The 27,244-nt window shown below is 31.7% G+C and overlaps 1 protein-coding gene across 3 annotated transcripts; it reads left to right on the top strand.

Moving 5' to 3' along the window:
* Positions 1-1,009: 1,009 nt before the first annotated feature.
* On the top strand, positions 1,010-25,554 carry LOC106469667 (synaptophysin-like). Of its 3 annotated transcripts, none has more exons than XM_022398243.1 (7): positions 1,010-1,067; positions 10,275-10,388; positions 14,779-14,847; positions 17,794-17,912; positions 18,347-18,542; positions 22,428-22,613; positions 25,375-25,554. In XM_022398243.1, the coding sequence occupies exons 3-7, from the start codon at positions 14,785-14,787 to the stop codon at positions 25,471-25,473; spliced, it is 663 nt and encodes a 220-aa protein (XP_022253951.1). In that variant the 5' UTR covers positions 1,010-1,067; positions 10,275-10,388; positions 14,779-14,784; the 3' UTR covers positions 25,474-25,554. The 3 variants fall into 3 exon arrangements, with proteins under 3 accessions (XP_022253951.1, XP_013785623.1, XP_022253952.1); XM_013930169.2 differs by lacking the exon at positions 1,010-1,067 and adding an exon at positions 1,083-1,328 and having other exon boundaries at positions 10,275-10,384; XM_022398244.1 differs by lacking the exon at positions 1,010-1,067 and adding an exon at positions 1,089-1,328.
* The last annotated feature ends 1,690 nt before the right edge of the window (positions 25,555-27,244 follow it).

The following is a 27,244-nucleotide window of genomic DNA, read 5'->3' as shown; positions in this document are numbered from 1 at the left end:
AGTTTTATTAAGTAAGGACTTATGTCGCTAAAGTTTCGTCGGAACGAAGTTACGGAAAATCAATTAAAAAACGGCGACGTAACAATATCCTTTGCTGGCCGATTATGACATTGATTGACGATGATAGCCAACCCATGCTGTCAGGGAACAAAGGTCACGAAGTTAAATCATCTTATGGACAAAGAAAACAAGTTTACATGTTAAATTCGAACGCACTTTTTTACTTCTTTTGCAGAGAAAGAAGGCTGTAGGGTTAGACACAATTTAAGAGAAATAAGCTGTTAAGACATCTATGTTTTATTAATGAAATAAATATTTTGTTCGGTCTCTTAAAGCTGTCCAGATTTTTATTTCACACTTAAAAAGGGATCAGCCTAATTATCTCATCCCAAAACTCTCTTCTTCATTCCTGGATAAACCTGCTGTTATCTTGAGGCCTATCTGTCTCGTACTGGTAGGGAACTCGGGTTGACACACTTGCTATCTCTCATCCTAATCATTGTTTTAGTTTTATTTTCACATTACAAATAAAGTCATTTTGTTCAGCTTTATGACATGTCTGGGTCTCTTTCACCCTACCTGCAACAAAGCAATAAATCTATTCTTCCAAATTCTAGGTTCACAGGTGGGTCAGTGGTAGGTTTACGCTATATTCCGTGGTTCGATTCTTCCAGGTGAACATAGTGCAGCTAGTCCGTTGTGTAGCTTGGCACTGAGAAAACAAACCAAATACTAGATCCAAGAACTCATCATTGTTGAATATAGAGTAACTGTCTTGTCTATTTCTAAACTTGGAACAAAAGCAACAGAAGCAAAGTTAAAAATATGTCCTTGTTTGTTACACAGATTTTCATTTTATAATAAACTAGAACTAGTTCTCTTTTAGTTTCACAAATGTGATGTGATTATGATCCAGTTGATTTGATGTAACGCGTTTGATTTTTGATATATTAATTAGATGTAGCGTATCTATTTTTCATATTTACCGCTACTATTGAGTATATAGGGTTATTAGTTACAGAGGGCGTATTTGTAAACTTAGCCAAACTGATATTAAAAAAGAAAAGGTATGTTTTGAAGAGAAAGTATGAAATGTAGAATATAAGAACATCCCTGCTGTTTATTGTTTTCATTTTTGTAAGGGCAGTTAATTTAACTTAGGAAAATTACAGAGATATTATTTAGCTCTGCCTATTGATACTAGAACTAATCTCGGACGCCACTTGGGTAGATCAGTCGTCCTTTCCCTCTCAAGAAATTTATAAGTTACCATAAATTGTTATAGTTTTATACTTATTTTTATGTATAGTTGGTCTTCACTCTCTCATGTGAGTATGTATATTTATTGTCGTCTCTGTGAGTTCATTTTATTCTATATGGAAAGATAACGTTAGGAATGATATTCTAAGTATTAGCAGAAATAAGTATAACTTCCAACGAATACTAGTGAACTACACTAGTTACCTACGTAACTTATAAAGTTATATTTAGTTATGAATTATAATTATTTTGAAAACATACGTTCAGCTACGCATTTCTAACACTAGTACTAACAGTTACCACTTGCAAATTACAGTGTTGTGTTATTAGTAGTAAGACTGTAAGTGTAACATTGCAATACTAACAGTATTAGTATTAATAACCCTCCCTCTTAGCAGATATTAACTTTTGGAATGATTTATTAGATAAAGTAACGTGCGTTACTGTTAGATGTTTAATTTTTTCCAGCAATTTTAATGGTGTTAATTGTTTATCTCTTGGGTATCTTTATGAGCTGAATGATATTGTTACATATTTTTTCTTGTGTGATCTTTAAAGTAGTGGTATAATGATAAATTTAGGGCAGGGCCTGTGAGAAGGGGGATGCATAAGGTGCCAAAACATCAGAGCTTAAGCCCAGGGGAAAACTGGGCTTGAGTATATGTTTTACTTACACACACACACACACACAATACCAACAAAGCCTTCTTTTCAGTAATAATAATAAATGCACAAAAGGAATGAGTTCGAAATGTAACTTTTAACTGGAGTGAATTTTGCAACATATTCTTGTGAAGTTACTGTCACGTACAATATGTGTACATGCAGAGTTTTCCTGTGTTAGGGAAGAGCATTCTAGATGCTCACTTGGTCATTTACACAATAGATTGTAGATTAAACAGGTAAGATCTTGTTGAAAAAAACATTAAGTCAAAGTTCCTTTTCATCTGGTTTACAATATCTAGGCTATTAGTAATAATTGAAAGCAGAATTATCAAGCCAATATAATAAATATTGCTCTGTTGTAATTTTTCTATTCAATTTGGTGGTTAACCATGTCTGAATTTTACCATCACAAAATCAGGTGCACAGAAAAGACAAAATGGCAAGCAAAGATGTAGAGTCAAATTGTGCCAGAACATTGTCTCAAGTTGGCATCAAGAAGATTGCAGAAAATGCCAGTGAATCTATAAATGGAAGTCTACCATCTACTTCTAGTGCTTTGGATATCATAGACAAAACAAAAATGGAATAGACATTATTAGTGGTAGAACTCTCAGAACTTGTTGAAAATCTGTTGAGTCCACATATTGAGGATTATGTTGTAATTCACCTTCAATCATGACCTAATGAAAATCCTTCAGATTGTAGAGGCCAGCCATTTCCATTTTCTGAAAAAGTACCAAATTGTGAGGTTAAGAAATGAGATTAGCTGGTTTTTAGTTGTCATAAATGTGTTGCTTACCTTGCCAGGTTCACGAGTTAGTCAGGCACCCAAAACCTCTTTCTTAACAACTTGTGGGTTTGGTAAAGAGCCTACATAGGCAGAAAAAAAAATTAGTTGTCTGCAAGAGCTTAAAAATAACACCTATCATAAAAAGTTATATTGAATGGTGTCAGTTGAAAGTCTGGCATTTATGGTCAGTTAATGCAAAACATTAAGCCAGAAACATAAATTGAAAACCCTCCTCAAGAAAATCCTTGATGTTGTTATTACTATAGGAGAAAGAGGTTTCTTCTTTTAGGGTGAATTAAACAATAGGTGATGTTAGTGATGGTAATTTTCTTGAGCTTTTATCCTATCATGAACATGTAACTAAGGTGAGAGAAGTTCAGAAACTGGAAAAGTGTCTTCAGGCTCAATATCTGTCATATTCCTCACAAAATGAATTGTTAAGCTCTGTACTGAAAAGGTTAGATCTTTCATCCTAAATGAATGTGAAAATTCTCAATAATTTGTATTCATAGTTGAAACCACTCTAGATGTATCACACACTGAGAAAGTGTATCTATCTTGAGATACTTAACTTAGGCATTCAAAGAATACAAAATCCAAGAATGTTTTTATTAATTTATGGAGGAACAATGGGAAGATGGCATGGAGATTTCTTGGTGACAGTGATATTCTATTTAAAGACTGTAGAAGTCAGAGTTACAACAACACCAGTACATGTCTGGCTCTTAGATTGGAGTTTAGAATCCTCTCAAGAGGAAGAATTGTCTTTGAATCTTGTCATGTTGTGGCTGTCATTCTCTTAATCTGTGTAGTGCAGATTCTGCTTGTTGCAAAGAGGTGGTAACTTTTTTTGTGGTGGTGAAAACTGTATGTTCTCTGCTTTGGTAGTCCAAAATGGTGGGACATCCTCAAAAGCTACATTCTTTGTTGATCAGGGACTCTATGGATGAACAGAGTACTCAGCATCCAGCCATTTGCCTGTCATTTGCCAGGCAATCTCTTTACCCTCAAAGACACCTTTGAACTAAAGAGTTTGACAGCTAAGGCTAAGATGGAAATGTCTAGTGTTGTCAATTACGTGTAATCTTTCCAGTATGTTTGGATGGTAGCCTTCTGGTTTAAAGCTTTGAATGCTATAGACCAATGAAATTGGATAACACAGGCTCAGAATTCTACCATAAATGTTAAAGTTATAAATTTGGAGGGACTACAGATTGATTTGAAGACTTTGAGAAATCAGTGGCCTTCAATTTATGAAGATGCAAAGGTGGTTGCCACTGCAATGGACATTGACTCACTTCTACTATAAGCTCATCATTGTAAAAGAAAGGAAATTTTTTTTGAATGCGAGTCAGACACTTGAGCTGCAGTTGTAGATACAACAGCAGAAACTAGGTTTAAGGAGAAAGTATTTTACAGGGTTATTGACAATGTATGAGAAGGCATAAATTGGCAGTATTGGGCACATTTCAGATTTACGAAATGTTTGAACTTCTTTGGTCTTATCTTTATAAAACTAATGAGGTGATTGGCAATTACTGCAAGAAACTTGCAATAGAATATCAAGATGACATTTCAGGAGAAAAGTTACTAGATAAAGTTTCACATCCAAAGACAATCCATAGAGCAAATATGAATGTTGTGTCACTATCTCCACTCTGTCTTCTTAACAAAATGACAAAGCTGAAGTTGGAGGATTTATTTCCTAATATATACATTACTTTACTTGTTTTTTGATGTTGCCAATTACTGTTTCAGCTAAGCTTCAGTAAGATGAAGCTGATGAAGAATCATAATGAGACAGGAAAGATTGGCTGGTTTAAAAATTTTAAGCATTGAAAGTGAGTTGGAAGGAAATGTTAATGTTAATGATGTTATTGAATCCTTTGCTGCCAAAAAGCTAAAAAGATCTTTTAGATACATTTGATCCGTTTTAACTTCAGTGTTTAATTTTTATGGTGATATCACAATTTTGTTCTCTATTTATGAAAGCTAAATATTGTGATTCAAATAAAACAAGTTTCCAATTTCCATACGACTATAACTTTTTACGAAATACTATTCCTATTAGTTTCTTATGTTTTTAAAGAAATACTCATATAATGCATTCACTTGATGGATAAGAACCTGAACCACACTTGCATGACAGCAGCAGTGGACAAGTAAAAGGGACAAATATTTTGAAATACTTGGATGCTATGATAGAGCATGGAGAACTTAACACTTTGACTGCCGTTTGAATGAATGAATTCAATTTTTTCTCAACCTCAGACTGCCAATCAAATGAAGTCATACAGTTGGTTTGAATGATCAAATATCAGGATAATTTAAAAATCAGCTTGATAAATTATCTTTTAACCATTTTCTTGGGGATTTTACAATGAACTCCATAGGAAATGATGACAATAACATTAAAAAAAAAGTAAAAAATAGTCCTTTGAAATGTACCCCAAGTTACCATATTTCATTAGCTAGAATTACTTGCTGAGATTGTCTTGTAATTTTCTTGAATGCACTTTAGCCATATTAATTATTTCCTTGCTTGCAACTATGTTGTTTTCAGGAAAAGACATTTCAAGCTAGGGTGTTTTGACTATTGTAATAGGCTGTGGCAGTATAGCAGAAACTAAGTAAAATTCATATGGCTTTCAAAGTGTTAAAACTATGACAATTATCAGGAATATCTTGACAGAAAAAAAATTTTGGAGATTGAGGGGTGATTAAAGGTAAGAGTTAATTAAGGGGCCAGGAATCAAAAGTAATACAGGGGCCTGAGGTTTCTCTCTCAGACCTTGATATATGGTCAGAGAACTCTCAGCTAATGATAAAAACTTTATTTTATATATTCTTTATTAGAGACATCATTACAGTCTCATAAATCCACATTTGAATGTTTAGAAGGCAACATGTGAAGTAATTTGCATTTGAAATATTAGAGCATGCTCCCCTTGCACATGAAATGAGGGGATGCTGCTCTCTTGCAAGACTACACCACTGCCAGAAAGCATTTAGTAAAACTCAAAGGAATTACAATAAACTACAATCAAATTTAGAATGACTTTTCATTATCTTTGTAATTTCAAAGATTAGCATCCTAAATTCCAGCAAACTTTAGACTTCCTCATGACTTCTCAAATAAAATCCCTAGTGCTGAAGTTAATAGGTGTAATTTTTCTAGTACAAAATGTATTAGTACAGTGTAGTAGCAGTGAGTAATAGTAATTTAGGTTTTTCTCTCAATATCTTTCTTTTGATGTTTATTGACTAGCTATTTTACGAGGGTACTGAGGTAACCTTCTTTAGTTCGAAAAATGTTTCAACTAATCATATAATTTTACTTCTGTTAATTGATATAGCATGTGTTAGTGCTGCAACATCAGTTTCGAAATGTAACATTGTAGATATAACCCCTGGTTTATGTCTTGTTTTACATGTCTGTTACTCAGTATACAAAAAAAAAAATATTTGGTGGTGTTTTTAACTGTTAGAAAAACAATAAGGGATTGTTTACTCTTACAATACATATCTACCACTAATGTAAGCAAAACGCTTTGGAACTACAGGGTGTCTATAAATTATCTAACCAATTTTAAAAATTAATAACTTAAAAATATTATAGATAGAAAACTAGTTTTATTTAACTTGATGAACAACTTGAATTTTTTTCTTGTCTTAGTATACTTCCACATGTGTACCATTTGTTGCTCAAAGAATGTCTAGGCGAGACTCTATCTCCCTCAAGGCGTTGTTCAGCATCTCGACAGTCATGTTATTTATTGCATCTATTATTCTGTGGAGAGGATCCATGATATCACACACAGGTGTTAAATATAATGGATCTGCAGGAAAAAAAATTGCCCATTTTTTTCCAACTATTAAAAGAACTGAAAAATATAACATACATAGTCTAGTGATAATGAAAAGGTTTACTGTGATATTATCATCACATAATTAATGTGGTTACTGTATTTATTGCAGTGATTTAGAACTTAAAACAAAATGGGAGAAGGGAGGATTCAGTAACCCGATTGACCACATTTTTCAATACTTAATATTGGTGATTCTAAACCTTCTATTTAAAAGTTAAGAAGGCACATTATATAGTACTTTATTTTATGGTTTTATTGTAAACAATCTCAAGTGTATAGCAAACAATGTTACATCTGGAGAGATAACATTAACAACAGCCATGATTCTGTCATAGCTGTTTTTGGGAGATGTAATGTTTGGTGACTTCGATGATAATGTATTATAGTTGTTCATATTATTTACAAAGAAAGGAGAATTTGTGTATTTACTGACATGGCAAAAAAGAAAAGACACATAGTTGGCAAATTCAAAGGAAATGGTGCTTGTTTATGTTTGCTTGCAAAATTTAGATATTACCACATAAAAATCCTATTGAACTAAGTATATAATGTTACATATTTGTTTCATACCAATTCATCAATATTTTAAGTTCATCTAAATACTTCAATGTAGATATACTTTTTAACTTTAATACATCTGTTAGTCCAATATAAAGGAAAATGCAGACAACACATTGTAAACTTAGCTTCTATGTTAATGGAAGTTTCTTGCTTAATTAAATATAGGGTGATCAAAAATTACCTTTCCTATTTTACAATTTAATTTAATAATTAAGTAACTAAGGAACTACAACCATGCAGTTTTTAACATCTTGGAACCTATCTCAAACCTGATTAGGTGTCAACCAGACATATGATAGTATTAAATCACTAGTTTTCATGTGAAAAATCTATTCTGAACAAAATCTAAAGTAATACTGACATTTCTACATAGTGTGAAGACAACATTAATTTTAATGTTAAACAAGCAAATTTAATTGTGATCACTGTTGGTTGTTACTTATTGTATTGGCTACTATTTTTACAAGTTTATGATCTATAATACAGTTGTAGTGATCTAGTGAGGAATTATATGTATTATATTACACACCTACAGCAAACGTCACGGAGTTAAAGACCAGTATAACAGATTCCACTGTAACTGTAGATATATTGCAGAGAAAATGGAGTGAAATTGAATGTGAAAAAGAAGATACCACATTTATAGTTCACCATTAGTAATTAGACCAGACATCATTAGTATGTAGGAACTGTTCTGTGTGTATTAAGACCTAAAAAAAAGTAATATTTTGTTTCCATTTCTTACCAACCCTATGTCATTGTAATGACTGTAAGAATAAGTTGTGACCTTTGCTATCCAATATCTACCATTATCATAGGGTAGTTCAAATATTTCTATTTTATTCTCACATAACATTAATCTTCCTATTTTCAGAATTTATTTTTTTTTCTTAGTTGAGTGTAACCAATTACTGAATTCAACTAATCACCCAGCTGTACTTTTGAATACATTAGTAATGACACTTTCATGCAGGCAAGTCGTTAAGAAAAGTCAACAAATAATCAGAGATTTATTCCCATTCATGAAGTCATTACCAGTGCAGGCACAAATATTTGCCATTGGTTGTCAGTGGTACATGCCTTAAAAGGCTATGACAGCACTTGATATCTGTTATCAGACTGGTAAATGTTTGGCAATGAATATCCTGCAGAAGACTGCCTTGAAACAGCTTTTGTTTCTTGGTAATACTAGAAGTATCCTGTAATATTAAGACAGTTGCAAGAGACTTTGCCCTGAAATTACATAGCAACAAAAAGAAGGGAAGTGGACTTCTCTGTAATGATGATGAACTTCAGTATGTCATAGTAACTGTAACAACAGAGAAACCAGCAGCCAGATTACCACCAACAAAGGATACGTTTATGTAGCATGTATGTCATTGCAACTACCAGGTATGGATATGATGTTATTGCTACATGGCAAACTTGGATGTTTCAAGTCTGATTTATTGTGGATGGAAAATGGTTCAATAAGACCATTGTTGGTTTCGAGAGAGCCAGCACTCAAGGAAGTCCAAGGTCTAAGTAACTATAGTTTACACTTGTGCAGTAGTGAAGGAGTTTGGGAATAAAAACACTTGATAGTATAATTAGGACAAAAAGTAGATTGAAAAAATTAACATTAGAACATAAGTTAAGTACTGTTTTTTATGTCATCAGTCCCAACAATCTATAGCTTATCTGTTATATGGAGACTCCTTCATATAAAATTTTCATTATCAGTGTTCTCCAAATTTAACCAAGTTTCAATAATTTCCATCATGTCATAGTCTCTTTTCTTAGTTTGAGGCTTGAGCTGATCCATTTTGTTTGTGAGACTTATAACGTTAAAATGATAACAACTAAGCTTTTCATTAATCTGTTGTATTTATCTAAATGTTATAGATTTATCATTAAAACTTTTAACTAAGAGATGTTCAATATATATGGGTTGCAATCGGAGATTTCAAATGTATAAACTTTTAATTGGCAACTTTTATAGGCAGATGAGTTTATAAGAAACTGTATAATGAAATCAGGGTTGTTACTAATAACAGAAAATTTAAGGACAATGAAGGACCTATTGGTCCATCTAGGACATACCGGTATATCCATTAAACTAAACTTAGAAAACAAAAACTCAAGGCCAACAATAATTCAGAACTATTTTGATCCTTCCCTTAAATTTACTGCAGCCTCCCAATTATCGTCTTCTTTTTCATAATTTTGTTACGTTTTGATCATCTGTTTGCTGAAATCTATATTTTTATTACCCTATTTGTTTAACTTTCCTCATGCTGTAATCCATAATTTTCATACTAGTACCTTGACTTTGCTGGCAAATGACACTGAAGTATGAGTTTGAAAAGGTATGAAAATGGATAAATATTTGTTGATAAAGCAATTGTAGACAGATTATTTATCATTGATGATGAATATTTGATTGCAAATCATTGTGTAAGCAGAAGGGAAAGAGTGGTTAGAATACACAGAATATTCCTTTACACATCATTACAGATTTTTCTATCGTTGTTACTGCTGACTAGGAAAATGCTTCATGCAAGTTTTCAGAAAGCATAATTGCCCTAGTTAATATTACTCATTACACTGAATGTTGACATTAGTATGGAAAATTAATGATTACTCACAAAACAAAACATTTTCTTCTCAAAATTAACATAGGTGTAAGGAATAGGCAGTTTTTTCCCCTCCCTAAATATAAAAAAAACAAGTTTCTGTGCACTTCTGCCCCTAAGCCCTTAGGTGGACAAAGACTCTCTGGCCTGTCTGCACATCCTTCTTACATACAACCAGATATTTTCTCATAATGTATGACTGGGTTTCAACCTATTTTAATTAGTTGCTGTTGCCAAGACCAATTAGCACATGGGCCAGCCAGCTACACTTGTGACATCTGGCCTCTGCAGGGCATTTTTGCCAGCAGTATAATTAAAAATACTGTGCCCAAGTGGTTGGTCATGGGAGGTAATGATAAAATAGAAATCACATAAACTGTTGATTTTTGTTCCCCAACATTCCTCCTAATTTGTCCATTGTTAACACAGATGTTAGGCCTATTGACTTTTAACACTTCACAAGGTGTTGGTATTTAAGCAATACCATTTGATAATAAGATACTTTTTTTTTAGTATAGGAAGGCTGTCAGCAGTGAGATACTATAGCAGTTTATCCTTCCAGATTTGTAGACAAGATACACCAGGTTCCAGCAAAGTTATCCTTTAACTTTTGTGAAATAGCAGTAGGTAAATACATAATACCATATAAAGTAAAATAAAGTTTAGATACACTGTTACAAAAAATAAAAATAAACTTGTAGGGACACAAATTTCAACATTTTCATTTGTGCTTTTCAGCCCAACATTTGAACTGAAGAGGACACAAAAGTGTTGAAAATATTACATCAAAATTAATTCTGATATTTGAAAATAAAGCAGTATACATAAGATTTACATATAAATATGATATGTACATATTTATTAACTTTTAATACATGAAATTATTAATTATGACACAGTTACAGTTAATTTTAGAGATTAATTGTGTTGTTGCTAGTAACAGTCCCAAATTTACTAGTGGGAAAACATAGCTAGGAACCATTTGCTAGTGCATTCAAAAGCCAAAGGCTTACAGTATATAATATAAAAATAAGTTCTTTATACCTCATTTAGAATATTGTGTTCACTTTTGGTTACCTTATTAAAAAAAAAGTATGTTGAGAGGGTTTGGAGATGAGCTACTGTACAAGAATGATTCAGGTTTGTGGGGTAAGTTAAACTCCTTTGATATGTTTTTACTGGAGAGAAAGACTTTGGCAAACCTGTTTTTAGGTTTTTAAGATAATTATAAAAAAATTGTACATTAGTTAAGGCAATGTTACATCTGATGAGGTGATTAGCTTAAGGAATAGTTATGAAGTGTATTTGGCTTCTTATGTATTGATAGTTTGGATTCTTTTAAATTTTTAACAGATGTTTTTCTTCAGAATTAGTGGATATAACTAGTAAGCTGATGTGAATTTTCAGGAAGCATTGCATTTTTGATTTTATATTTTTTAATATACTATTAAATTTTTTATCTGTGTTTATGATAATAATTACATATCTTAATATGAGATAATAATAAAAAGAATGAACTGAAATGTTACTTCAAATGTCTGTTTTCACTTGCTATTTTAAACTTTAGGAGTTCCATTGAAAGATGTGCAAAATGCTACCAGAAAAGGCTTATTGGTGAATTATCTGTGTGTGTGTGTTTTTTACTAGAAAAATTTTATTCTTGCCAGATTTTTTTATTACATTTGACTATTATGTGCAACTGACCTGAATGTTCATAATCATGCCTGGATTATCAACAATAAAAATGGGATCTTTTTTTTTCATTAAAACTTAAGTTCAAAGAAATATTTGTGTTTAAATTATTTTCCCCCACCATTACAGTAGGTTGAATTTCATGTATTACTTTGAGTTATGTTTTTAATTTTGTACCCCTTGCAAGGTTCAATTCATGTAGGAAATATAATATGGAAATATGATTGAAGTAAACTGCTCATGTGATAACATTTCTGGAACAGTGCTGCTGTCTTATGCAATATTTAAAATAGGTAATCTTGCATGTATCTGACACTATGAGATGGAAATAACTTGTGATGTTAGGTTTTGAGTTCTGTTTAAAAGTGGTTCATTATTGACTTTAACAGTTTTATATTATCTGGTTACAATTACAATTTACTTGTAAATGTCCAACAATCTATAGCCATGTATTTTGAAACTAATTTACAGCATAAACAAATATTTAACCTTGACCTTAAAATTAACCACCTTGTAATAAAGAGTGAACTTTTATAACTCCAAAGCTCAATAATTTAATAAAACTATGTACTAGATGGACTTCTGCAGAGTCTCCACAACTGTTCTGTTTCAGGAGTAAATAAAACCAAAATTAAGAGTAACAAGTATTTTTATTTCTTGCTTTCAAAGTTCATATGTCATTACATAATGTTTATGGACAACAAGGGACATGTTGGTCCATCTTGGCTGTTTCATTCTTCTTTCCTTTGATTTTCTGAAAAGTTGGGATGTAGCCAATTGTTTCACCTATTTCTCCTTGAACAGAAAGAATTTTCAAATTATGAAAGCTGCTCTCGCCTATTTAGACCATTCCGCACCTATTGCACACTTTCCCCATTGGGTGGGTTTCTCACTGACTGGGATCTTATTTATTTAACAGTTTTAGTTTAATTTGGAATGCTTTGATTTTAGCTAATATTAGGGTTATTTTAGTTTCAATGATGTTACTATTCAATTTCAATTCATAATTAGTGCGAATAAACATGTTTCTAGTTTTCTTCTGGTACATCTTCAATCTCAATGTCCAAATCTTGTAATGAAACACATTTTTCAGCACACATTTTCTTAAGAACATCTTGCTCTGCCTGTTCCTTCTCTTTCTTTGTTTTACTGGCTTTTGGATCTTTTGCACTACTCCACGTCTACTTTGGGGGATTCTGAAATTTTAATTTTCTTCTGGCGAAAATGTAATTTTAGGTGGATTTATGACTGACTAGGATCATAAATAAATTTTAAAAAATCTTAAAGCCAGCCCTTATCATACATATAGTTAGCTTTCTCTTAAACTCAAATTTACTGCCTTATCAACATCTGAAGGCAATCCATTCCAAAAGGACAACCACCCTGTTAGAAAAATAAAACTGTTTTAGTTGAAGATGACTCCTACCTTGCCAAAATTTATATTTGTGTTCCATAGTCATACTGTCCTCACCTTTAAGTATGAAAAAAGATGATGTATCAACACTATTCCCTTTACAATCTTAAATACCTCAATCAGAATCTAATTCTTCTTTTTTCAATAGAAAACAATTTCAAAGATCTTAACCTCTCCTTGTATGACAACCCCTCCATCCCAGGCATCATTCTATAACCTTCCTCTGAAGCCCTTTTCAACAATTCAATGTTTTTCCTGTGGTAAGGAGCCCAAGACTAAACATGGTACTCCAAATGTGGCCTAACCAGTGACCTATACAATGAAATTATAAACTCTTTAGACTTGTATTCAGCATTTTTTGTAGATACAACCTCAAATCCTATTTGCCCTACCACTAGCAACAGCACACTGCTTGGATGGCTTAAGAGACTGATCAACCATTGCACCAAGATCTTTCTTTCTTTCATGACACTGTTAAGGTTATTACCATCCAAATTATGATAACCCACATGCATTATTTTACATTTATTATAATAAAACACATCTGCCATATATTTGCCCAACTCACTAAATGTTGTAAATCCTTTTGTAAATCAGCAGCATCCTCTTCACAGCTAGCAACACCCAAAACCTTAATATTGTTAGCTATGTTGTAGCAGAATGTATAATTCTTCTCGTGATTCATGGCATTTGCACATTTTACTTGCATTGCCAAGTGTCCTTTATGTGACATCATTTTAGCATCTCCTACTAACTGACAGATGACACACTACTGTATACTGGTGTGAATGGTTAAAACAGGTGACCCCCTTCAGGTGGCCTTTGGTCCCCTTTCAGGGAAAGTATGCTGATGTCAGCCAAATTTTAAATTTTATTATTTTCATAACACTATAAAAACTTTTACTGAAAGAAACTGTTTAGCTAGATTCTCGAAATAGTTGTATGTTGATGGGAATGTTTGTGTAATCATGAATACTCAATACTAACATTTTTAACAAAAATATATCTTGTGAAATTATTATTGAAGACATTGGAATTAAAAGTGGTCATTTTATAAGAGGTAAAATTATTTAACATTTTTTAATTATCATCATGTTTATTATATCATAAAGCAACAGAAAATAAAGGTATGTATTTTCAAACAAATGTAAATTCAATTTAGGATTTTGTTTTTTTTTTGCTTTTCAGTTGTTATAAAGGTAGTGATTTGTTAAAAGTACATGAAAAAAATGTACATTTCTAGTGTTTTGAGGTCATAGATAAACATGTTAGTATATTTACAAGATTACATTTAGTTTTAAAAAGCCCCAAAAATAATTTTGAGGAACATTATAAAAACAATAAAGCTTGGTATTTCCCTATCTAAGGACTACATACTCCTTTGTTGAGACTCTCTCCTGTTGAGTAATATGGAAATTTTAGTATTAGGTATATCCAGAATGAAGTTAACATATTAAAATAGTTGCCTGATATTTGATGAATATTCTTCTTCTTTTCTTTTGCAAGACTTTCAGGATGAATGATTTGGCCAGATAATCTGCATATTTTCATTCAAATAGTGGCTGTTGATAGAGTCCTTATATAAATTAAAGTGAGAATTTGAAATAAAATTATGTTAGGAAAAATTAAGAGAGGCCATAGACAATGAGATATTGCAGATAGCTCATTGGTCATGTAGGTTTAAAAAATGTTTTTGAAGTCCATTTAATTTTGTAAAATGTCAGTCTTGATTGCTATGATGCTTGATCTTATAAAATGGTTTTAATTACTTTTTTTGTATTTTGATTATAAACATTATTATTTAGCTTGTATTTTCCATTTTAACCAATTTTTAATAATAAAAAAAAAGTTTTATAGTTAAAAAAAAACTGACTGGTTTATCTTGCTGGTATGGGTATTTTTATTTTTCAGGGTATCATGGAGAACATGAATCTACAGATATTAAAACAGCCATTGGGTTTTTTACGGGCTATTCAATTTGTAAGTAGTTATGTAGAATATTTTGTTATTTTGAAAATATAACTTAAAGCTTAAAAACAGTATTTATCAATAAATATTAGAGAACTAAGCAAAAAGCCTGAAGCTTATGCCTTAATAAAAAAACTCTTTGTTCAAAGTTATAATATTAAAACTGTTAATACAAGATACTTATGTTTGTTCCTGAAAACTAGATAATGTAAGTATAACTATTATATATTATATTCTAAATTTTACTGATACAGATATGGAGATTAGTCTTAATTGGACCATGTATTATGATCTCTGAGCTGCAATTCAGTAACTTCAATCTTTCAAATACTTGTCACAATATTGTACATACATCTGTGTTTGTTCTGATCTTTTCATTTTAGTGAACAAAATTTATGTATAGTCAATCACATTTGTATCTATAGGTTAGTGTTTGTGTTCTTTAAATCTTTTCACAGAAATTACCTCATATTTTCTCAATACCACAAGGTTTAACACTGTTTATTGTACTTTCTATTACCCCTTTTTTTTATTTATTGAGCAGCCTTAGGCTATGCTTGTAATTGTTAATTATTGTCCTGATTAATTTGCATGTGCAAAAACACTTTTGAATTACAAAACAAGTATTATTTGTATTCTAATTTTATTTGAGAATTTAAAAAAAGAGGTTAAAAAAAAGGCACTTTAAGAGATCTGTATTTGACTTAATGCTGGTCATCCGTAGATGGAGTGTTTTTAATAAAGAACTTTTTGGGGCATCAAATTAATAACACTTTATAATTCTATTAAATTGACTCTTTCAATAGACAGTAGGAATGTACCAAATAGATGAAATTAAGAGGAATACAATAGGTTTAATTTGACTAGGTATTATTAAGGAGGATTATATAAAGTTTTCATATTGATGAAACAAACTACTGATTTATATGTGCCTTGTAAGTTTACTTATATTCTTGCTTTAAGAAGTTAGTTTTATTAACATAGCTGGTCAAATTGTGTAATGTATAATATTTTTATTGTGTTTCATTAGTTGAATTTTTATTAAGAGCATTGTTTTGCATTATTAGCATAGTATGTGAATTGCAGATTAATTAAATCTCCTAAGCTAGCCAAACCACTCAAGATATTATTGATTCTAAGAAATTTAGAGTGAAAGTGTAGAAGAATATGTTATAATATGTAAACCACACTACATCTGCCATACACATTGCTGATAAGACTCCTCATCAGGCCAGTTGGAATATGAAAAACATAGTAATAGTCTAGCTGTCATTTTAATCAACTTTCTTGAACAATGACTGCTATAGTGTGAACTAGATTAAGTGAATTGTAATTATTAATAATTTTCTTCACAACATTTACAAAACAGGTTTTTAGGGTAAAGATGAATAAAACAATAGTATTTATTCATTCCAAACATCCATTATTTATCTTTTATTATTTTATTTGAACTAACTGACAAACTAGCAAGTTAGAGTTGTTTCTATATAGGGTCGAGCAACCACCACATCAGAGGGAGTAAATCACATTAGTAATTATAAAAGGTAGTTTATGAAAGTAAATAAAAAAATATCTTGTAATATGTCAAACACATTACATCTGCCATATCCAATGCTGACATGACCTTTCACCCAATACCAAAGCTCACCAGACCAGCTGGAATATGATAGACATAGTACCATAAACTTTCATTAACAGATTTAGGCCACAAATATCAGTAACAGTATGAGTACTCATCTGATGTATCAATGTATTCTAATCATAAGTTCTATTACATTGCATGCTCAGAGTTTGACCAGCATATCAAATTTGCTACATTATTTTCTAAGTTAATATTTTATCAAAGGTTATTGATAATTATAAATGGGTGTTTTCATTAAATAACTCTGAATGACAAATGAAGTTATCTGAAATTAGTATTTATAGAGAGTATAATCATATAGCTTCACAAGTGTCATTAGCATTGATTATCTAAATATTTAAATCTGATCAACTAAAAGATGAACCAAAAGTATTTCTAAACTAAAACAACATAAAGAAAGATGAATACAACATTGCCAAAACTTTTGCATTGTCATAAATAAAAGTATTGAGTTACTACAGTTTACCAGTGCCCATTTCAACAGTCCGATCATGCACAAATGCATATGTACTGAATTTGGAAACTTTACGGTGTGTCTTTGTATGAAACAGCATAAATACCTATTTCAGTCTTCAACTTTTTGATGTATGTAATGGTTTAACGAGGGTATGACTGGAAGCCATATCTTAGTGAATCCATACCCTTTTGGCCTTGTTTCCAGATAGTTTCATCTTGACTATGTTGCCTGTGGAACGTGGATGGCTTTTGCCACTGACTTTTGTGTTCATGAATTCACACCTGTTACAATCCACCACACTTTGCTTACAACAGCTGTGGTACAACTTGTCGTAGGCCTCTAATGTAATTTTTTCCTGTTGATGTAGCTCGTACATTTTCCACTTTATATTTGCCATTGCAACCACCTCAGAATTTAGTTTCCTCATTTCATTTAAGATAGATTGTGGTAAAGACATTTTGGGGTTTGGAAATATGTAAGTTATCAATACATTTAGTCATTTCATAAATAAAGTAAAATTATTATAGAAACTCCATATAAAATACATTAAGAAATGCAAAAAATTACTTATTTCTTTTTTTAGATTACATCATAATAATTTTTATTATTTTTAGAAGTGACATAATATATTACTATGTTTTGCGGCTTAAATATTTTTGTCATTGATGTTCTTTAGAAGTTGTCATTTCTTAATATAAATATTAATTGTTTTTATATACATTACAGGCATATTTATCATAATGCGCTTATTCATCATTTAATAACTTGAAATTTTAATAATACAATAAAGTTTTGGTTTATTTTTGTGTCTTAAGCTTATTTAATCATGCGACTTTCCACTTTATTCTTCATGTAACAGATAATGTCCATCTTTGCTTTTGCAACCACCTCAGGATTCAGTACCCACACTTCATTTAAGATAGACTGTGGTAATGAGACATTCAAACAAGTGGATTTAAACTTTGGATATTCATTCAAGTAAGGGGTTAACATAATTTTTATGTAACTGTAAAGTATTATTGTGTTTATAATTGACTGGAAATTATATAACTGTTATGAACTGTGTAATGACTAAAGCTTAGTACTTGAGTACTAGCAAACTTAAACTAAAATATAAGTGGTAGGTTTGGTAACTGTTTTTAGTACTACGTATTTGATAAGTTAGGAACTTGTAAGGAAGTACATATTAAAGTGTCATGTATTGACTATTCCAGAATACTTTTGATATTTAAGTTATTTCTGATGAATATCATTTTTCTTCCTCTTACTGGCTATTTTTCATGCAAACATTTAATGCTGTGGAACTTTTAACCTGTGAAATAAAACCTGAGAGCAGATTCATATATTTTTTTAATAAACTTGCATCTTAAAGAAATAGTTTTTAGATTGTCTCATATTCCTTTTTTGTTTAGATTGTCTCATATTCCCATAACAGTAGAAGATTGTAAAGGTAATGTGAGCATTGTGAAGCTTCCATGGGACTTTTCAAGCAGTGCAGAATTCTTTGTGGCAACCGGAGTGCTGGCCTTCTTGTTCACACTTCTTGCATTGGTCATCTACATTTTTTGTAGTTCATACTACATAAATAACCAATTGGTTCCAATTTGTGTAAGTATATGGCTCTAAGTCATTTATCCATGGTTATTGAAATAAAGTTAAGGTCTGAAAGGTGGATGATTAATTACATTTCACCCATGCTCCTTTTTCTGTTGTTGTTATCGTAAAAGTGTGTGTTTCTATTCTACAAGTACTTTCCTTTAACTCTGCACATTATGAATTGACAAGAATACACCTCTTTTCTCTGATTTCAGTTCAAGGTGTGTGTGTGTATATATAGTGTTGTTTATGACCATTGATTGGTTTTATTAAATAAAATTTTAATTGTGTCTTATACAACGTTGATTGTTTGAGTATTTACACATGTTCCTTGAATTTTAACCTATTACAATGTTTACTTTTTAAATTTCAGAACATTAAATATTTATGTATCTTTCATAATTCTTACATTATATGTTTAAACTTAGTCATATATAAATTATTGGAAAAAGAATGTTTACAAAAACATTCCAAATTTATTATCACATCTGCTAAGGTAATTGATACTACTGGATTGCATGTATCACTTAAACTAAATTATTATTATTATTATTATATACGGAATCAATTCATCACTATTTATCAGATATTTATTTAACACAAAACAGTTCAAAAACTCGGATATATTATCATTTTCCTACACATATATATTTCCATTATTATATACGGAATCAATTCATCACTATTTATCAGATGTTTATTTAAAACAAAACAGTTCAAAAGCTCAAATATATTATCACTTTCCTACACGATTACGTACCTCTATTCACAATTACAGCTATTCTCGATTTGACTGCCCTCTAGCACACAAATTTTCACTAGCCTTGAACTCCCACCTAATTCCATGTGCATACACAGGGTTCAACAGCCTGTGACAAAAGCTGCAGTTGCAGCATTATTGGCAGAGGAAGTGTCAGCCATAGTTCATTGGCAAAAGATTGCTTCTTTCATGGAGCTGGGGGATCTCCTGATCTACAAGTAATTCTGCTATCGCCTGTCGACTTCAATCGCGATGATGCGGACTTGAACAGCTTTCCCCCCATTCCTTTGTTGTGCAGGCATGTTCTCAGCCTGTTGAAGCATCTAGACCTCAGTCACCATTTTTAGATTTGATATCACGGGTATGTTGTGTTTTTTCTTTGTCACCCTTGTCAATTGACCCCTCCCTCTACCTTATTAACTGCAGTAGAACTGGGATGGATCACACCTAATTCTGAGGTTGATTCCCCTCTTTACCTGATATTGGGGTCCATGCTGAACAATTACATGCAGGGGTTAGTATGCCATGCTGGTTTTTTCTTACATCACTAGTTAAGGGGGCACTCAATCCCAGTCCTTTTGTTCTTGCAATCTACATCTCCTCTTCCCTATTTCCCTTCCTTCCATATCTCATATTCACTCCCACTCTAATCTGGATTGTCTCGTGTTTTCAGTCTATGTTTTACAGTGTTAGGTGTCACACACAGCACCCTTCCATGTCTCTCACTTATATTTTTTTATCCATTTGAATCTGTCCATTTTTCATGATATTCTCATATCGCCCTTTACCATTTGGGTTCCTCAGACTATCCGTATCATGTATTCCTCCCTTTCTCCTAAACCTTTCCATTTGTTCTGTGTATCGCCCCATCTAATCAGTCACCTCCCAATGTCCTTGTCTGCTCATTTCTGTCGTTCTTTGGAGGAGATTATGCAGGCCAGCACGTGGACCACTCCTCACACCTTGGTGTCACGCTACTTGCACCATTTGGTGGTTTTCTCCTCAAATGTATATAGTCTTCCCCCTGTCGCTATTCTCCATACATCGGTACAACTCTTGAGTGTTTTTTTTTTTAAAGTGGCCTTCTTCACACCTTATGGATCCTGTTCTCTGGCAAATGGTGCCTGTCCAAGTATACTAATATTCAATTTCTGCACCATGAGATCTGTAAGGCCCACCACATTCACTGTAGAAATGGGTTATTCCACAAGACTGCTTGCAGGTTCTTCCTTGCGATATATTGCATTATAAATATGTTTATACTGGACTGTACACTCATGGACTAACATGAGTAAAGCAGAAAGAGATTGCTGGAATTGGTAACGGCCTGCTTTTTAAAATCGGGTTTTGTGGTCACCCATTACACTTTTTCTGGTGATGTGTTTCTCTAGACTGTGTAGAATGTGTGGCTATTCTCCTGCTGCAGGTCTGATCTTTTATTCCAGATGCTGCTGGTCTGGACTAGATTTTCCATCTATTTTTTCAATTCTCCCCTCTAGCTGGGAACCCTCCCTCCTACTGTTGCCTCCATATCAGTTCCTGGGTGGCTGGTTTTGGTTGGAGCTGGAACAGCCAACATGAGTCCTCACATGTGAGTGGGCTGGGAACTTCCTCCTACCTCATACTGGATGTTACATTCGCAATATTGATTAGTTTTGGACAGGAATTAACCCTCCGCATTGCATTTCTACTTTCCTGATGTCATCTGGATGTACATTCTTGGAATTTTTGTTCCAGGTTGTGTTGGATTTGCGCATATGTTGTTTTAGGTGCTCGGAACACAGGCTCCTCTTCCCTTCTGGTTCCTACACCTGAGGTGAATGGTTGAGGACCCTCCTCCTGCCAGGGGATGGTCGAGTTATTTCTGGTGCCACTGGTCTGAATTGGAGTTGACCTTCCAATTATGGTCTGACACACCCCTAGCTACTATACACACATTCCTCTTCCTTTTGGATTTGGGATGGATCACTTGTTCCACCCTTTGATTTGAACACAACACCAGTTGGCTTCACCTGGGTAAGATTATACCTGGTTCAGAGATGGTGAAGTCTCCAATGGGTGTGCTTCCTCTACATAGAGGTGGCACACTCCAGGGGTACTCTTCAGATTCTTTTGAAGGGTGCTCATCTAGAGAATTTTACACTGGTCCCTTCCACATGCTCAATGTGGGATTCTAGCTGTAATTGTAAGCGGAGGTAAGTAATCATGTTGGAAGTTAATATTTTCCTAAAATGAAAATATATTTCTAATAGATACTTACCTCTCCTCATACTTCCCACCTGTCTTCCTCACTTCCAATGTTGTTTTTCATGCCTAATCTTGAAGTGAAGATTGGGTTCAACTGCATAGAGGAAGCCAGCTGCGATATGAGGGTGTGTCACACTTCTGTTGGTGGACAGTTGTTGCATACTAATTTGCATGCTTAAATGCAGCCAAAAATTTGCTCACTAGAGTATTCATTTAATTTTGATCAAGTTTTACACAAAAGTTGAGCATCCTCCAAAGATTAATTGATTAAAAAAGGTCATTTTGAAGGTGAAACATTTTCATTATAATGGTTATAAATTGGAATTTTAAAAAACACTCAAAACCTGAGAACAGATTGAGACAGAAAGACAATCCTGGCACCAAGACCTACAGTTTTTAATATAAGTTATTTTGTGTGTAATCTTAGGTTGGTTACTGCAGAAGTTAAAAACGCTGCGGGTCAAGGGATGCACTCTCTGAAAGCCATTCCTGTTATTAATGAAATAATGTCTGCGTAAAATAAGTAGTGATAAAATTACTATGATGCTGTCTTAACATATGTAGTACAGCTTAAGAATCCACTAAAATGAAGAGATTACCTCATATTTTCCTTTACATTGTAAATGTTGGCATAACTTATGATGACAGATCATAAAGGACTAAAAAATAAAGCCTATTTTAGATATTCTTGAGAAGACTGCTTAATGAAATAAGCATATTAAAATCATAGATAATGATATAGTCATAGATTGTTTTTTAATATCTGGAGATTTGGACATTTTTATTAGCAAAATTCAGTTAAATTTTGTGTTTTTCAACTTGACTATATATTATTTTTTCCATCTAGTAGATTAAACTTCTGAAATGACTGATTTGTGCTGAAATTCCAGGATCTTGCCACATCTGTTGTGTTGAGTGTATTGTGGTTGTCAGCTGCTAGTGCTTGGGCCCATGGAGTCAACTATGTCAAGTACTATGCAAATCCTGAAAATGTTTATGAATTTGTCAATGCATGTTCTGGTGATAAGTGTGAGACAACTTACACTGGTAATTATGCATCTCTCAATGTTTCATTGGTAAGTTTATTTCCTTCCTATCAAATATCAGAGCTGTAAATAGGAATTGGCAATTTGCAAATCATCAATCAAACCTAGAAAGTTCATACTTAATTTTGAAAATTTTAGCTTTTATGAAAGTATATTGATTCTATTGGTTATGGTATTTTAGTACTATAGATATGCTTTATTTAATGCCACATTTGCAGGCTATATTGCATGTAATGGTGTAGCACAAATCTAACTATATTGTTTAATGTACAGAAATTTAAAAATGTTAGTAATTATTTCATTATTGGACTTTATAAAAGTGAAACTATGTCCCAATTTATTTTCAAAGTATGGAGATATTAATCTGTATATTTTAATTTAAAATTTCAGTTTTATTATAGCCAATAAAAAATTTTATAATTAACTATCAATACGAATATGTATTTTCTTGACTAAACTTAATTTCAAATCTTGTATTTAAAATAAAGCTAAATGCCTGATGTCAGTATCTAGCTGATGTTGAGGTACTCTGTTGTTTAAGTTTTCAAACTATTCACACTGGAGTATTATGATATTTTTTTCAAATATTATACATTATCATCAGCTGAAAGACCAAAGTAGGTTTAGATGGTTGTCAGGAGAGAATAAAAAATTTCATTTTTCATAAATGTGTTTCAAGAATTTTGAATGTACTGTAAAAATTGACAGCTTCCAGTGAATCAGTATAAAACTCACTTGAGTATTCCTTGTTCTGAAGGGTAATTGATCTTTATAAAATCACTTTGTACATGGTCTATTCAAAACAAATACTCGATATATTCACGGACAAATCTTTTTTTCTTTAGTTCATTAAAAATACTTCACAAAAAAATATATTTTTTTTTGTATGTGAAAGACTTGTAATGCTTACTGAAAGACTCAAATTTTGTGAAGATATACATGCTGTATTAAAAGTTAGTAGTAACAAATCTATAAAGACTTTATACTGAGTACAAAGAGGTCATGTGGTCAGTCAAATCGACTGAGCTTGTGTTGAGAGAGTTAACTAAATTTTAATTCTTAATTTCTAAAGTAGATATTTGAATTAAATTCTCAAACTTCACTTTTGCCTGTCAAGTCACACATCTTGCACTATGAACTCTTCTCTCTTTCATCACTTTTATGGCTTTCAGAATGAAAAACCAATTAGAAACATAAGCTACAGATAGTGGCAGGCCAGCATATAAAATATGAACTTCCCATGTTTTTAATTTGCTGAGATACCAGTAAATTTGCTAGAGCCTCCAAAAAGTTTCCTCTCGTCTTTCTGTAGCTTTTGGTTGGGTGATTTAAAGCACCCATGGTATATTTTAGCTCTTTGCTATGGGCTCAGTCAATTTGGTCAAGTTCATTATCCAGACTTGACCTTTAGAGTTTCTTTATTATAACTTCTAATATGTTTTGTGTATCTTCACAAAATTTGGCAAACTTTCAGTAAACATTATAAGGCTTTTGTAGACAAAAAAAAAAAAATCAGAATTGTTAATGAAGAATTTCTACTAAAAATATCTCAGTGAATATATGGAGTCAAAGTGCTGACTGCCCCGAGTGCAAAAATGATTTTCATATTCAGATTAGAAATATTTTTCTTAACCTGAAAATTAGCAAATTTTATTTGCACAATTTCCAAAACCTTCTAAATATATTTCAAACATTTTCTTTTTCAGTAAAACTTTTTATTTTGTCTTATTTTCTCTGTCCTAAATCTATACAGGGTTGGTCGATTTGACCGACTTCGTAACCACCATAAAAAGAATACAAAATAAATCTAAGTTACATTTTTTCATTCTAAAAATGACTTCAAATTGTAATAGAAATCTACATTTGCTTATTGTAAATAGCTTGAAGCTCGTTACAGTATAAATCTGTTTATACTTAAATTTTATTGTTTTATTGCCCTTTGAACCATTTTTAACTAATAATCCTGCCTCTCAACTTGGAGAATGAGTAGCTTACGGTACCCTGTTGAATTATGTAATGCATGAGGTACTCGCAAGTATAACTCATGGAAAAAAACGTTTATCATTATTTTCCTTTATCTTACCTAATAAGTATCTATTTTTTACATTTTAATTACTTTTATAAGTTACAATCTGCAATCATTCTAATAACAAAAAGTTTGTTATTTTGTGTCATATTTTTCAACTTTTCATTTCACTCTACGTTGATGTTTTCATCACAGTTAATGTTAGGGTAGAGAAAATAAAAGATAAAGCTTAAAGTTTTACCAAAAACAAACTTTGGTTATTTATTTAGAAGGTTTTAGAGGTTATGCAAACAAAATATAAAAACTATTAGGTGAAAAAAAAAGTATTTTTATTCATAGCATGAAAATCACCTTACACTCAAAACTGACTCAGTACAAGTACTTTATTTCTAAAAAAATAAGATTTTTTGTGCATACAACAGACTTGTAATTTTTGCTAAAAGCTTGTCAAACTTAATGAAGATACAATTAGTAATTTTAACTAGAAATCTAGACCCGAGTGCCACAGAAGTGAATTTTTGGAAATCTATTCTGTAGAGGGCACTGTATAAATGCAAATTATATATGTACATTTACTTGTATAAAAATTAAATTTGTTGCATCTCTTCTGGTCTCCAGAAAATGGTAGAGTTTTTAATTGTATATTTTGCTTTTAACCTTAAAGAATAAATCGTGTATTTAACTTAAAATGACTCACAATTAGATGAAAGTGTAATAAACTACATAATTTTTGTTCTTATGATAATAGTCACTGTCATATTTCAGATTTTTGGATTTGGGAATTTTCTGCTCTGGGCTTCCAGCCTCTGGTTTGTGTATAAAGAGACAAAATTCCATCAAGAACCTAGTCAACAGCAGCAGTAACCTTGATCATGCTCTTCATTTTCTCCTCCTGCGATGAGTGGAACATCCTGAAGACCATCCTGGCAATGAAGCATTAAGTTAGTTGGGTAAATTTTAGTTCACATTTGTTCACTGCTACTCTCATTAACTTATCCATTTCATGAATTTACTTTCAATTAACATTAATTCAGAGCATAAGGCAGTGGGTTTTAGGCTAGTCCCAATAATTTTAATGTAATGGTATGAATGTCACTTATTAAGGGTAAGGGTTAGCATGTTTTTTATATATTTATCACAGTGACATAAATTAAAAAATATGTCAATGAAAACATTTGTTCTTTAGGATTAATATAGCAGAAAAATTCATCTTATTGGTTATTATTAAATTAGAGCATTTAAATAAATATTGCTGTTTAACTTTAAAAAAAAGTTTTGAGTTGTCAAATTTAATCTGAAATATAATTTTGTTTGTTTAAAAAATGTTGTCAGGGTCTTATTATTCATTAGTGATTTAATATTTCACCTGATTATTTATTTGTTTCAAAATATGCAGAATTTATTATGAAGCAAATTTGTCAATGTTCATTGTTTATGAAGAAAATTATAAGGATGTTCACACCATTTGGTGTCATTGGTATACTGGTAGTAGTAACCCTAACATTACTTGCATATTACAGGATATAGTAATATAGTTTTGTAATAACTCTCCAGTATTTTAGTAACTATGTAAACATTAAGGACATTAGTACTTCAGAAATATAACTTTTTATTGCTCAATATTTTTCACTTTTGTCTTCTTCAGGAGGATTCTGCAATGTACACAGTAGGCAAAACATGTGAGAAACATGTTTTTACACTGCTTCTGAAGAAACTAAAGAGAATGGTATAGTGAGAATTAAAAAGAAGTCCTCAGTTGTCAAGAAATTAGGTCATTTTTTGTTGTATTAGTATATTTTGGCTTTTTTTTGTGTGTGTGTATATAAAAATATTTAGGTAAATTTAAATAGTTGATGATTTGTTTAAGCCCAAAATATTTGTATATGCCCTTTTTTCTCTCTTTCTTCATACCAAAATATTTTTAGACATGGTTTCAAATGTCCTGCCTTACACTGGAGGAAAACATTAAAAGTTACATGCAGTATGAGTATGAAAAAACTACTATAACATTTGTTAGTCTAGTCTGTTCCATTGAAAATATTAATGGATAATAAATTTAAATACTGCCCCACATTGTATAGAAACTGGAAAATTTTAAATATTTTTTGAGGTTTCTAACATGCATTAGGAGCTTTTCACTGAAATATTAATATAATTGAAAGGTTATATGGAATAACTGATAACTGACAAGTGCCTTATTTACTTTAGCTTCTACCATTTGTACTGCAGATATGAAAGAACATTATATTTAATTTAAAGGTCTTGATGTTGCACTAATAGTAACTACTTTCTGGCTTTAGTGTAATTCTGAATGCTATTTTTTTAAAATTATCATTACATATGAAAAGGTTAAAATATCTCCAGTTTACAAATAAAATATATATATATTTGATAAATCAAAGTTTTAAGTGCCAAATAAAGTATTAACACATCAGAATACATATTACAGCTAAAACAAATGTGGCATGTTGTTGAGGTGCCATGTGATTAATTCTACTATGTTCAAATGAAAGTGGAAAATTCATTCTGTGTTTGACCACAAACAGTAGCTTAATACATTGAACTTAGTGTTTCTAGGTTGAAATTCCATACAGTGCTAAACGATGATGTAAATGCTCCACTCACATATGCTTGA

Source organism: Limulus polyphemus, unplaced genomic scaffold (genome assembly GCF_000517525.1).
Source record: "Limulus polyphemus unplaced genomic scaffold, Limulus_polyphemus-2.1.2 Scaffold3603, whole genome shotgun sequence".
Taxonomy (NCBI): domain Eukaryota; kingdom Metazoa; phylum Arthropoda; class Merostomata; order Xiphosura; family Limulidae; genus Limulus; species Limulus polyphemus.
This window is presented reverse-complemented; position numbering and strand designations above follow the sequence as displayed.

Bases quoted from the DNA above. Each gene is read 5' to 3' on its own strand.
- LOC106469667 (XM_022398243.1), top strand. From the start codon at position 14,785: ATGGAGAACATGAATCTACAGATATTAAAACAGCCATTGGGTTTTTTA. The intron at 17,913-18,346 runs GTAAGGGGTTAA...TTTTTTGTTTAG, and splicing joins AACTTTGGATATTCATTCAA to ATTGTCTCATATTCCCATAA. The intron at 18,543-22,427 runs GTAAGTATATGG...CTGAAATTCCAG, and splicing joins ACCAATTGGTTCCAATTTGT to GATCTTGCCACATCTGTTGT.